We start from the raw sequence: 14,876 nt of genomic DNA on the forward strand, positions 1-14,876 counted from the left end.
GAGATGTAAACTCATAATTATCTTTTTTATTTTTTTTATTCAATGGCAGAAACAGGTTTCCACACTGTATAGACTCATTGAAAGTCACAGAGTATTTTTTTATCTCTGCATTTTTGGAGACTGGTGGCATAAAACATCTATTTATATTATGACTGACAGTTTGGAAAGTCGGTTGCTTCAAAATCCACACAAAAATGCAACATTCATAACACAAACTTTATTTTCAAACAATTTGTTACATCACAAATGTTTATTTGTGGACTGGTTTCAGGAGAGCAGCTTCACATAAAATCATAACAGGCCCCAAAAGGAACCAGATTATTATTAACATGCAAAATACAATCATGCATCTGGCCCTGCATCTGCAGAAAAAAAAAAAATGTAAAAATGTAAAAACTGTAACTTGAATGCAATGTAAATCGCTTTGGATAAAAGCGTCTGCTAAATGCATAAATGTAAATGTAAAATGAAAGCCTGAATGTCCACAGATAATCTAATTCAAATAGCTATTCATCCAAAATCCAAAATGCTTTACAATGTAAGAATTACAATTTAAGAACATTACGAAATTTAGCAAAATCTCAAACCTTTATAGAAAAGAAAACAACAGATAATCCAACTATTCTTCAGATAATCCCAGTCATCATGCTTGTAGGACTTTTTGAGTTTTTGCTTTCTTCATGGTTGTAAATCTGTACATGTACACATGTACATAATAGGAACGGTAGCATTGCAACACCTATGCAAGCCTCACAGGCTACGCATGCACACAAAACAAAGTAGAACAGATTAGGTTTCAAATTCACAGAAACGTGCTAGTTTTTGTAACGAGCGTTTGCTCGGTGCTTCAGTGGCTAAACGTCCTGGAAGACTCATACTCGCTGGGGCACTTGGGCTTGATCCCCTTGCTGTTGTAATAGTCCACCACCTGGTTTGGGACTTCGGCTAAGACACTTTTTGCCAAAGCAGCAGGAGAGGCCTGAGAAAAAGAAGAACAGAAACAAACAGCGAATCAAACATTTGCATGGCCATTTATCCTTTTCGCCATCTGGTCCAGTTTGCCATTCCCGCGCTAATGATGTGTGAAGATACTGTACTTGCTGAAACCCACATGCACGGTGATGAAAAACATCCGGAAACTTAAGCAAAAGTGACTCGTGTGATTCAAAGACGCCTCGAGGAGCTGAGAGAAAATCAGAGGAGAGCCACGTCAAACCCCTTCAACCCCTGCTGACCAATTAGACGCAGGAGAGGAGATTCTCAGATAGAGAGAGACACGGCTGAGATGGTGGTGTTTGTCAGGGACTATCAATACAGTACATGTCTGGAAAGAAAACAAGTCTTGGCATATTTCCCCAGAGGATCCCAATAGACCGCCACTTTGGCTTATATGGACACTCCGTCACATTTAGTGACATGCCATGTCAAATGTATAGATTCATTCATTATATGCTCTATATGTTGACTGTTATATTGATATATATGTGCGTGTGTGTATATGTATATGTGTGTGTGTATATATATATATATATATATATATATATATATATATATACACACACACACACATAATAGATATTTATATATATCTATGTGTGTGTGTGTATTTATTTTTTATATTTTTACATTAAAAAAACAAAAAAATCACAAAATATGCGACAAATTACAATAAATTTAAACATTTTTCATTCTAATTTGTTTTTTTTTTGTTTTTTTTGACATTTGTTTCATGTTTTGTGATTTTTAGTTTATTTTTATTTAAATATTCTCTCTCTGACTATATATATTGATATATTATATTATACTATATTATATTTTATATATATATATATATATATATATATAAAGCTCATTTCATATATAATAAATATATATATAACAATTAAAGCTAATAAATACAAATTAAATAATAGTATATAAATAATATTAAGATAAATTCAAAAGAACTAAATGTACAAATATCATGGTTTTATTTGTTTGCTGTGACTACCAGGTATGTTAGATAAACTACATCTAACAAAATTAATCTGGTAACTATAGTTTTAAACATTTTAAATGGCATATTAAGCCATTAATGGAATAAATGGCATATTATCGGCTTATTAAAATGGAGATTCTGGCGTGTTCTACCTCAGAGGTTTTGATCTTTGTTTGTAATACAGTAAAAACAGAAAAATTATTACAATGTAAATTTTACATTCATTATACATTAAACTACAATTTATTAATGTGGTGACAAAGCTGAATTTCCAGCACCAATATTCCAGTCTTCAGTGTCACAAGATCCTTCAAAAATCATTCTAATATGCTGATTTGGTGCTCAACAAATATTTGTTATTATCAATATTGACAAGATTTTGTGGAAACTGTGATATTTTTTCCATATTCTTAGAAAGTTCAAAAGAACATATATTTGAAAGATAATTTTTAAATAACATTATAATTGTCCTAACTGTCATGTTTGATCAGTTTAAGCTTTGCTGAATAAGAGTATCAAGTTCATTTCTTTAAAGAAAGAAAGAAAGACATCTTACAGACCCCAAACTACTGAATTGTAATTTTCAGAAAGTTTCTAAATGACAGAATTAAAAACCTTCCTCAGAAAACCTTTGGGCTCTTTATTAAAAAAACACAATCCTTTATAACAGTAAAGATTGTGGGGTTTGTCACACTCTAGTTAACCCACTCGAGAGGCAATGCTTCTCTCTGCATTCTGTGGTTTGTTTTCCACCAGGGACCGGCAGTAGATGTGGTAATTAATGGAGCAGTCAAGCTAAAGGTTATTAGATTGCTCCGAGTCTGGGTGGGAAATGTGAGACGGAGAGCGCGGAGGAAGGAGGGAGTAATTAACCAGGAGAGATTCTCCTTAGAGGTACTTCAGACATTATAAGGATGCAGGATGAAAACCTCTGCATAGCGATGCATTGATTAAAGGGCATGATCTACAGTTCAGCTGCATGTATAATCATTTTAACTTTCCATTACAAGTAAAGGGAGCTCAGGTGTGGGTTATGAAAAGATCTCTGAGGCACTCATTAGTAAATAGACATGATAAACATATGTTGTGCCCCTGACTTCAACCTTGTTTCTGGCCATAAATTATTAGGACATAAATTATTAGGACATCACCAACACCTTTTCTTGACTTCAGCATCTAATGGGGTTTCTTTTTATAAAGCATTAGAGGCACAAATGTTTTGCTGTGAAAATTATTAGATGCGTTACATAACAATTTGACATTAAAACTGGTTTTGAATGCATCAAATGTCAGCATCAGTGTTGTTATTGAAAACTATTACAAATAAAATAAAATGTAAATATCAGCTGAAACTTAACGACTCAAATCAAAATTTGAAAAGTTGACGTACTAAAATTACTAAAACCTTAACTGAAATCAAATTAAAGCTAAACAGAAATAATATGTAATAAAATATGTAAAAAAAAAAACTACTACAACCATTTATTTCTATATTTTTTAAAGAAAATTAGAATTTTTATCAGGGTCTATAATTTTATACCTGATATTTGGTAAATCTTGAGTATCAAAATATATACATTTATAATGTAACCGTGTAAACTCACATGTTTGAAGTTACGGAACGGCACAAACTGTACGATGTCACGCAATACTGGTTCTCCTTTAGGTGAGCGAAGGATTCCATCATCACCATCCAGCATCTCCATGTCAGTGAAATCTGCGCTTCCAACTCCCACGATGATGACAGACATGGGCAGGTGAGAAGCGTGGACGATCGCCTCTCTAGTGTCTGCCATATCTGTGATCACTCCGTCCGTCAGGATGAGCAGGATGAAGTATTGCTGCATCGAGGCAACAAAAGAGAACCTTTAGAACAAGAGAAACTTCAGAGATGAAGAGATTGAATAGAAACACACTCACCATGGCCTCTTTGGTGTGCATCTCCTCTGAGGCAAAGTTGGCCACTTTCTGGATGATCGGGGCAATGTTTGTGGGACCGTACAACTGGATCTTAGGAAGGCAATTCTGGTAGGCATCTACTACACCCTGGATACCTGCAACATTTAAAAAGCTGAGCTGTGTGAGGTACAGACTACTCACTTATAAAATACCAGGGTAATGTTTGTTAACTAAAACATTAATAATAATAATTATAATAGAAAAAAGAGAAAAAACATTATTTCATTATTTGAGAGAAAAAAAAAATGTAAATGAAAAACCTTCTTAAAAAACCACAAAAAATTCCTTGTGTTTGCGCAAATAAAACTTCTTAATAATTTCATTTCAGATAGTTGCCAAGGCAACATATCTAATTTTTGTTTAGTTTAAGTTGAAGTACTACCATAACAGAAATATTGTAAACTGAAAACTAAAATAAAAAAATCAGTACTTGGGGAAAAAAAATACATTAAATGAAATTAAATAAAACAAAAAAACCTAATCATTTAATTTTAGAGTTATTTATTTTAAGTTTCACATAAGTTTCATTACTAATAAAGTAAACATAGACTGAATTAAAGTTATATATATATATATAAATAATTTTATCTCAAAACAGTTGCCAAGGCAAAATTTCTCATTTTTATTTAGTTTAAATTGAAGTACTTAAGTAACTATATAAAAAAAACTAAATATATAAATAATTATAAAACAAACTTTAAAATTTTCTCATTTTCATTTTAAGTTTAAATACCAAAATAACTAAAACTACCTCAATTAAAATTAAGAATTAAATTATAATAAAAAAACTACACAGACAAATTTTTAAGAAAGCCTAGTATATCAATGATACTAAAATAACTCTACAATAAGTTTATCTCTTATATTTCATCATTAATTGTATTTATTCCTCTTTTTGTAATGCTTAAAGACTCTTCATGGGGTATGTAAACCAAAGTGCATTGCATTTAAAGGTCTAGAATGAGTGTCAGTGAAGGCTCAATCTCTGCAATGAAGCAGTAATGCTGTTTACTGACTCGCTGCGCATGAATCTTAAGGTCAGCCTGTCTTTCCTCACCACGTCTCCAACTGCTTCATTTAATTAACACCTGTGAGCTTGAACACGCACAAACAGAGGCTCAAAGGTGAAAGCATGCCATGCTGTGCTGCAGCAGAATTGAGATGAGAAGACTTTCAAAGTGAGGGTTAAGGGATGTAATCGCTTCAGTGGCTTCCCCACAAAGAGGAATCAAAGAGACGCTCTGGACCCTAATAGACTTTTCAACTCTGACACACATACTGCACTGTCTCTTTAAAGGATAAGTCATGCTGATGACATTAAAAGCCTTGAATTAACCTGCTGCTGACGTTCTTTCGTCATAACACCTTCCAAGTCTTCATGCATCGACAGTCACATTTGGCCAATTCACACTGCTGCTGTGAGAATGTCTCACCATGTGACGTGCGTGTGCCCTTGTGTCCGCCTGTGATGTTAGCACCATGAACGAAAATCCATCACCCTCCGCAAATAGAAAGCGATAAATGTTGTTAGATGTGATATCACATTAGGAGTTCCACCTAGGATTCACTGACTGTCATTGACATGTAAACCGTCCCGCAACTCCTCAGAGAAAACCACACACACTCTCAGTGCGAAGTGTCAGTAATCAGCTAAATGAGCTCTTTGCCTGTTCACCCCATCTCTAATTACAGTCTAGAATAATTGCATTGGCCAACAAAATTCTCCTCAAGGCACTAGAATTTTGTACTTGTGTAAAAGTTCTGATGTGTTACAGCCAAGGAGGTCTTTCTGGAGAAAAATATCTGTTGCAATACTCATTCATCTCAGAGGTTGTTCCTTGGCAAGCATGTGACCCTCAGAAGTCTTCGACATGCTTGCTCATGGGAATTCTTGTGGCCTTGGACATCAGAAGTGTCACATTTATCAAGCGACCAAGTGGGAAACTCGGAATTCTAGATGATACCTGAGCTGAAAGGGTGAAACATTGCAAAATGTGAATGGAAATGAATGATTTTGTCAAAAATATTTTCATTATCTCTGCTAAATTCCAATATTACTGAGCTTATAGACAACAAATGTAAAGAAAATTATGTTTGCTTTACGAAAGATATATATTTTGTTTGTACAAATTAAATTAAATAATTAATAATCAAATACACTAGCATTTAAACGTTTATTGTTTAAAAGTTTAATTTCTTTCAATATTTTTAAAGAACAAACATTTATTCAATAAAATTCTTATAAACATGTTATAAACGTCGAATGTTTCAGAACAAAATAATTCTATTGTAAACATTTCTATTTCAAATAAAGGCTGTTCTCTGAACTTTTTATTCATCAAATATTCCTGAACAAAATGTATTACACTTTCCACAAAATTCTAATTAATATTAAGCAGCACAACTGTTTTAACTGTCATAAAAATAATCAAATCAGCATATTAGAACCATTTCTGAAGGATTGTGTGCCACTAAGACTGGAATAATTTGTCATATACGAATAATAAATAACATTTTAAAATATATTAAAACAGAAACCAGTATTTTAAATTGAAAATGCATTTTTCAGTATTGTTTTTGCTATATTTTGTATCACATAAATGAAGCCTTGATAAGCGACTTTATAAGAGGCGTTATTTAAATAAGAAATAAATAAGAGACTTTTTTCAAAACCATTAAAAATTGTTTGTAAAAATCCCAAACTATTAAATTATTTTTAAGTGGAGATGCATATATAATTTTTACAGTAATAATGATAGAAAACTATTATTTTTCCAATCTGAATATGTGACATATATGTAATTATGAATAATGATTTGTGATATGTGTTTCTTAGAAAAAGTTTTTGCCAAAGTTCAAGGCTACCTCTGAAAAGCCATGATGCGCAAAGTTTGGTATGGCATCAGAATGGTTTAGTCATGACCTCTTCCAGCAGGGTAGTGCTAACCTCTTGACTGGAAAGATGTTTACACCCCACTGCTCAAAGGTTTACAGATGAGCAAAACTTTTCAAATGAATGACTTTGGATGAGTGAGAAGACTACAAACTGGCTTCTTTCATGGAAAGCAAACAACAGTGCTCTCCAGATGCCTCACCACAGCTTGTCCACAATGGGATGTTGATATTTAGAAAGTAAAAATTACTGTACTTATAATTGAACACCAATGTGGTTCACACTATTCAAGCGTACTGTGTCTCTCGGCAGAACTGCAAAACTGTCATGCTGGATTTTCCAGACAATACCAGGGCGGAAAGGTGCGCTCTCTGCTCGGGGGAGATTGGCTGGCATGTGTCCTGGTGGGGCTGCGAGCCATTTGCTATTCCTGGAAGAGACAGGCCTGGCTGCTTGATCAAAAGCTGAGTGGTCTGTACCCATTCTGGGCGCCACCCCGGTGCGTCTGCGCTGATAGAGGTGGAACAGAAATAGCAAGGGAAATCAAGTGACACCAATACACTGGAGCGATGATCAATTTATCCTGCTCATGGTTGAAGACAGGGATGATGGGAAAGCTAAGCACCAAACACAAACTGAGAGCAAACTAAATACAGAATCCAATCATTTGCAACTTCTGACTTGACTTCCAAGCCAATGCCATCCCAAAGAGAGTTGGGTTACATTTGAATGCATGGCTTGGCAGAGGCTCTCTCATAACAACAGAATTATCATTTATATTACTTTACTTTCCCATCTGTTTCTGTATTTCAAGCATTCATTGTTCTTATATTTTCATCTTTACTCTCTGACTGCAGCCACCCTTTTAGGAGACATGAGTTTCAAACTTTAAACAGGTTGTGATGATGCAAGCCTTCCAAGAGATTACGAACTAAAAATAATCATTTGCAACACTGGGGGATTAGATAAAAAGCAGAGTGGTAACAAAGTCTAATAAAATATGTAAACATGTATCCTACAAAAATAAACCATGTCCTAAAAGTATGTACAAGAATTTCTGCTCTAATGCAAGGTGCCATTATCATTTCACCAAGCCTTAAAACATTGGGTTTTTTTGTGTGCTGACAGTCATTTCTACCTGCTGTCATGGACCAGAAAGACTAATTACTGGGGAAGGGGAGAGTGTGACAACAACGTCATCCAGACCTCCCTGCTTCAGACATTCCTCTCAGGCCGTATATTTAATAGCAGCATTAAACATTAATGCGTCCACCTTTGTCAATAGCATAGCTCTGTAATTCAGCTATGCATATATTGATCTCCTTTGTGTGGGGTACTGTTTGACTTTGCCAATGTTATGTTGAAGCTTTGGGCAAAGATTGCATGGGGAAGTTAATGCATCTGCACTGAGAAGATCATTTATGATATATGGTCTGGAATAGATACAATTTTGGGGTGAATGCTTCATCATACCTGCACATTCTGGGTTGTCTTCGTTGAAGTTTACTGCAAAGTCATGTGAAACCTTGAGGGAAAAAGAAAGACAAAAAAAAACCTTCTTAGGCTATTTGTGGTAAGAATAATATACTCTTTGAGAATAATTCATGCCATACAGAGCCGATCCTCCCTATACGCAGAATACGCAAGCTGCGTAGGGCCCCCGAAACACCAGGGAGCCCCCTTACTCTCAAAGATGATTTCATTTTAGTTTTGTTTTTTAATTTGGCCAGCGGTTATGAAAACATGAATGATCATTTATTTTAATGCGGTGCGCTGTTGCCCTTTCTACGTAAAAATCTGTCAAATCATGTAACGTGAATGTCGTAAAGTCTCTTGCTCAAGACAAAAAAAAACGAGTTGAAAGCGTAGCGAGCCGCGGAAGAGACACTGTTTCTCGAGTGCTTTCCGCGAGCGTGATTGGAGACGGAGTGAACACAGACAAATGCGTTTCATTCATTCATTTTGCGTAGGGCCCCCAGAAGTCTAGGATCGGCTCTGAAGCCATATACAGTATTATACAATTAATTCTTTGAATTTGATCAGCTGTTTTTTTTTTTTTTACAACAACGTAATTCTGACATCCTGACTTCACTCAAACACATTATTAAAGTCATATGTAGACACATTTATCTATTAATTTACATTATATTCATTGTCATATTCGATCTTAATTGGAACTGTTGACTCGAGAACTGCTGTGATCGGTTTACTGCAATGTTGACTCCAGAACCGTTGCAAGAATCGTTTGTGCAAAATTATTCATTGCAAAAATCAATTATCAAAAGCAGATATTATGGTATTATAACCACATTACTCCCTTTTGAGTCAGAATATCAAACACATTTAAGAGACCACTTCATTTATCGACTCGAGACACAAAATGTTTCAAACCATTCAGTCTGATTTAGTGAACTGGTTCAACCTGTTAACTGAATAGAATCCATTCAAAAGAATGATTTATTCATTCATTTGTACTGTGAGTGTTGATTCTGTGTTAACCTCATTTGGAACTATTTTGGTTGGTGAAACCAAAAATATATAATAACTGGCAATATTGTCTAAAATTACTCAACATGTTAACTGAACTCTTGTTTAATCTCACAGTCATGCTGTCTTGATTATAACTGGTCAGCTGCTGCATTTTGTAGTTAAATGTTATAACTGTCCCAGGCACCTGATTTCTTACATAGCTGTGCTACAGTAGTTTCATATTTCAGCCACTATTTTGCTGTCTCTATCTTCTCACATAATAAATAAATCCAATTTAAATCAATATTTAACATACATTTATTTACTTATTTATGTGAAGTCACTAGTCTTGAAATAAGCAGGATAAAGTACATTCAGCTGGTCAATATTGCTGGTCAATACCCCCTTCAGGGGGAATCAAGACCCTTCTCTTCACATTGTAAATAAATACATGATTTTCAATTATATTTGTTTGAATACTTCAAAGATATTTTAAAAATAAGTCTGGAGTGAAGACTGTACATCCAGATATTCAATCTGTCTAGTCAAAACTGTTGAAGCCAAAGATGAATACAAAACACTCTCAGCTCAACACAAAGGCACGTTATCTGTCGGAGGGAAATGAACCTGCTGATATTAGTTCATACATTACTCCAGTGGAAGCCTAATTAGAAGCATTGTTCACTATTCATCCCATTCATGAAAAAAATTCCATTGCACCCCATCACTATAAATGATAAAGAATTTACCTTGAAGTCTGGAGGTATTCGAGCACCGAAGCCAAACGCTGGGAACATTTTGTCACTGCATGGAAACGAAAGCGGACAGGAGATTAGAGCTGGCAGGAATTGAGGATCTTGGGGATTACTTACCAAATTTCCCATCATGCTTTCCTGTCTCAGTGGCCCCCCATCACTGCTCATTTGTAATGGACACAGATTTGCATACTTGTTATTGTTAGTGCCTGCCAAATCAGCAAGCGCCGTGATTTCAAATTTTATCCCAACTGAACGTCCTGATGACTGTGCATTCATCTCCTTCTGGAGTAATCCTGGAGCTCGACATGGTGCTGGAAATGAGCTTTTGAATGACCTTTTGAGAGAGCTGAAATAACAGCTCAGCTACAGTGGTAAAAAAACGCTGGGATTTAGCATGTTATCCAAAAACTGCTTCAGGGTTTCTAAATAATCACCAACTGTTAAAATGCAAAGGCCAAAGGTTTAATAAAATAAGGTTTGAAAATAACAGGCTGCTGTCAAAATGTAACTCCCACCTTGTTTTTCGGTCTTTACCGTATGTATAATTAAAACAGGTCTAGTCTGTGGATGACATGTTCTACTGTTTTTACAGCAAAATGGAGCAGCTATGTAAATTGGTAAATTGGTAAAATTCATAAATTCCAATTAACCACTCTCTATTTACTGTTTGAAGTAAAAAGCATTGTAAATTAAGTTTTCAGTGGTGTGTCTTGGTTACGTCACTATAACTGTTTTTCCCATTTAATCTCTGAAGTTCAGGGCATCACATTTCTTCATATTAGCTGTGTGAATACAGCAGCAAGTCAGTCATTGACTTACCAGATGGTGTTTTCTCCTAAGGAACCTAGTCTCAAACGGGCTTCCTAGGCACCATAACATCATGTATAAAGAAATGTGTGACCTGCATATTGCTCTCTGTGCTCCAGGGCTTTCAGTTTTTCAACAAAAAAAAAATCTGTCACTGTGGGTAAAGCACCCACTATCACATGAAATATTTATATTTTTTCTTGTAAAAAATGTTCTTTGGTCAGAATGCATGGCTACTTTTGAATGGTCATCAATGGTGAATGATGCATCCACATCTACAAAGTTTTGGGACCATGCTAACCAGCCAAACCTTGACCCCTTGTTTCCTTCACATTTTTATATTTTAGACAGCCTATACATTACATAAAAAAATAAAGCCCCAATGTTGGGACTCTACTTTACTCACTATACTGTCAAATTACTGCAGACTCGGAGAAAGAGAACTGACTCGCATATGTGTGAACCCAAACAACTGGTGTATGAAAAAAAGTTGAGAACCCAGAGAGCTGTAGTTGGGATTTGATTGGCTGTTCAGCCAGCTCACCTGTCATAGTCTTGGCAAATCTCCCCCACTGCGACTAAAGCTTTCAGATACTCATTAGGCTGGTAGGGGTGGATGTAGTGTAACGAACAACTGTTTCTAGGATCCCCATTAGAGGCTGTGAAATCAATCGCTACCTGAAAAGACAAGCAGCAATCAAAGTAGTGATTTAATGCTAATTACTCAAAATGTATACACCATGTGGAGAGTCGCTACAAAGCGCCGTCTCAGCATTGACAGAGAGTAAACAGATAAACCTGTAAAATGCATAAGTTAATGGCGGTGTGGGGATACCTATGTAAATAAAATATTGGAGTGTCTATTTACACTAAGTGCAAATAGCCTGCCTTTTGGCAGAGGCTATTTACACTAACTCTGCCCACCAGCGTGTGATTGGGCTAGTCAACATTACAAAAGATGCTCGTCAGTCGTCAGCTCCAGTGGCGCTGATAAAATGTGTCGTACTCCTTTTGGCGTGAACAATCCACCTTTTGGTGAGGATTTTTTTCTCCCTTTTCAAATTTCACATCACATCAGAAAAGAATTCATTTTCAATAAAAATGAAGGAAATAATCAAAAAGCTGAAAATAAAGGGTCCCACTTTATATTAAGTGTCCCTAATGCCTGTGTACTTACATAGTAACTAGATATGTACGTAGTATGTAACCACAGTGTAAGTACATATTGATACATAGTATCTACAGCTCTTAATGTTTGTGCAACTACACATATGTAACAACCCACTGAATGGTATGTGTAAGTACAAATGTGTAACAGGACATTGGTAACAACACTTTTTGGTAATGAAAGTACAAAAGTGTAACAGGACTAACAGCACTTTTTGGTAAAGAAAGTGTTACACTTTATATTAAGTAGACAATTCCTATGGATTTACCATGTAATTACTTTAATGTTACACAGCAGCGGCCAGTAAGTTAGGCTTTACATATAAATTGTGGTTGGTGTCCAGAATGTTACACATTATATTAAGTGGACAGTTCCTGAGGAGTTACCATGTAAGTACACTGGTATTACAGTGGTGCACCAACTCCAACTCAAGATCAAACTCCTCCCACTTTACATATCCCTAAGCCTACCCGTTTACACATACCATTTTGAGGGTTGTTACATGTGTGTAGTTACAGAAATATTACAGCTGTAGATACTATGTACCAATGTGTACTTACACTGTGGTTATGTACTACGTACACATCTAGTTACTACAGGTATTAGGGACACTTAAAATAAAGTGGGACCCACTTAGTGTAAACAGCCTCTATTGCTATTTACACTTGTGCAAATACCATAAAATATACCTGGCTTGTATAGTTTTATTCATTCATTAAGCTTAACTACATTTCATCACAAGTTAATGTTGATGCAATCATATCATTTAATGTTTTTTCAATGTTTGTGCTTTCTGTGTGTGTGTGTGTACCTACTTAACCATATTTTGGGGACAAATTTGTACCCAAAAGTGAGGTAAACCTGACAAAATCTCCAAAAACAAACTAAACAAAGTTTTTTTGAAATTGTAAATATGCAGAAAGTCTCCTGTGAGGGCTAAGTTTAGGTGTAGGATAGGTGTAGGGCAATAGCACACACAGCTTGTACAGTATAAAAACCATTACACCTATGGAGAGTCCCCATTTAGATAGCTATGTAAACGTGTGTGTTTGTGTGTGTGTGTGTGTATGGATTTTATAGCTTTTATCTACAGTACATGTACCAACAACATGTTTAAGCAGAAAAGGTTTGTAAAAACTGCAGGTCTACCAGTTTTCTTTCTATAGAAATATCAACACTTATTAAAAATGCATGTTATATAAATTATTAAAACAAACATGTGATCAGTTTAACTGAAACTAATTCTAAAAACTTTCAGGAGAATCTTTATGAGAATAAAAGAACCTATTGTGATAGAAAATAAAAGTAATGAAACACTACGGTGCACGCAAGTGTCATGTGAAAAAGCAGTGCTGTTAGCAGGTGAGGCAATTATACTTTATAAATTATGAAAAAAAATAAACATTTAGAATGACACTTTGTTTTTCCTGTTCCCATTAGTATGTACATTGTAATGAATAATAAATCATGAGTGCTCTGACTAATAATAACATAAGTCATTAAATAAAGCTGGCGGCTATGCTAATGTCAGAGAAAACAAATAATAATGGATGATTCGGTTTATAGATGTAAACACAGATAAATGAGATCCATCAACTAAGAAAACATGAGTTTTATCTGTCTGGACTTACTGTAAACTGTATTTGGCAACCACCCATGATGTAGTCCAGAAAGGAATGCATCTTAATGATCTGTGGATACAAAAGGACAGGTTATTGTGAAATCAAGCACTTTCATGTTGCTATCTTCTCATCACTTCTAATTTATGTCAACTATGACTTCTAGCTGTGTGAATTTCCCACCTCCATCTAATGTAACAATCAACGCCTCTGCTGACAGCGTGACACTGCCACTTTTTGAAATACAGGGCCTACGGGGAGGAGACAAGGTCCTCTAGAGAGATCATTTTATGATGAAAAAATATTACCTTGCACTGATTCAGAATGACAATCCCAGAGTTCTTGTAATTCTTCTTCTTGACTTTATATTTGGGGTTTATGCATTCCCACTGGACCTGTCATTGTTTCAAAAATAAAAACAAATAATTTGCTTTCTATCATTACTGGTTAAAGTGAGTGATTGAGACATCCTGGACAATATAATGGCTTCATTAGAATGTGTGAGACGGTGCATAATCGCTTCCCATTGGAGCAGCGAAGGCCAAAAACAAGTGCTCCAGTAGGTAATAGACTCTGAAAACAACAATTTCAGTCATAATATTGAGGAATGATGTCGAGCCTGGACGCCTGTGGTATAGAGATACCAGCCCAAAGCGTTTGGGACTTCACAAGAGAACGAGGTGTCATCCAGCTGTAGCTGTACATTTTAGCAGAGTTACAATTAACTGACAGCATAAAAGACAATGACTTATTGTTTTCAAAATCAGAAAGGGATGCTAGCTAATTTAGTCTTTAGCAGTAATGGTTTATCACTGGATCCATTTTTAGAGCAAGCTGCACATTGTAGACTCTTTAATGGGGACTGAATACTCTTTAACACTTACACAGAACATACTCATTATTAATTATTAAGGAGGATGTGGTCATTTTGTGTGAAATTTTCAACCATAAAAAATGAAATTATCCAGTTTGTAAACAGCATAGTGGTCCTGAAATGCAATAAAGCTCAAACTCCAAATTACAGAAGTGAATAATGACTTAATGGACACTTAGAGATCTAGCAGGTGCAGGGTTATGAACTCTGATGTGATGCTTTTTGTGTTTGCCTGACATTTAAAGTGCACAGCAACATTGTTTTGCAGACATTGCAAAATAGCATTTCCATAAGTCTTTCAATCAGTTGTGTCATTAAATTAAATTGTTCTAATTATGCAATTATTCCATT

At 35.3% G+C, this 14,876-nt stretch overlaps 1 protein-coding gene across 1 annotated transcript in view; it reads right to left on the reverse strand.

The window, feature by feature from the left end:
* Positions 1-198: 198 nt before the first annotated feature.
* LOC306887126 (copine-4-like) overlaps positions 199-14,876 on the reverse strand; it is a 62,040-nt gene continuing 47,362 nt past the window's right edge. Inside the window, exons 9-16 of the mRNA XM_079444663.1 lie at positions 13,960-14,046; positions 13,664-13,723; positions 11,409-11,542; positions 10,049-10,103; positions 8,304-8,355; positions 3,899-4,032; positions 3,583-3,819; positions 199-979 (exon numbers count right to left, since the gene is read on the reverse strand). Of these exons, the coding sequence (XP_079300789.1) occupies positions 848-979; positions 3,583-3,819; positions 3,899-4,032; positions 8,304-8,355; positions 10,049-10,103; positions 11,409-11,542; positions 13,664-13,723; positions 13,960-14,046 (891 nt within the window). The 3' untranslated portion in view covers positions 199-847. The remainder of the gene's footprint in view (positions 980-3,582; positions 3,820-3,898; positions 4,033-8,303; positions 8,356-10,048; positions 10,104-11,408; positions 11,543-13,663; positions 13,724-13,959; positions 14,047-14,876) is intronic.

The sequence above is a fragment of the Barbus barbus genome, assembly GCF_936440315.1.
Source record: "Barbus barbus genome assembly, chromosome: 21".
Lineage (NCBI taxonomy): Eukaryota > Metazoa > Chordata > Actinopteri > Cypriniformes > Cyprinidae > Barbus > Barbus barbus.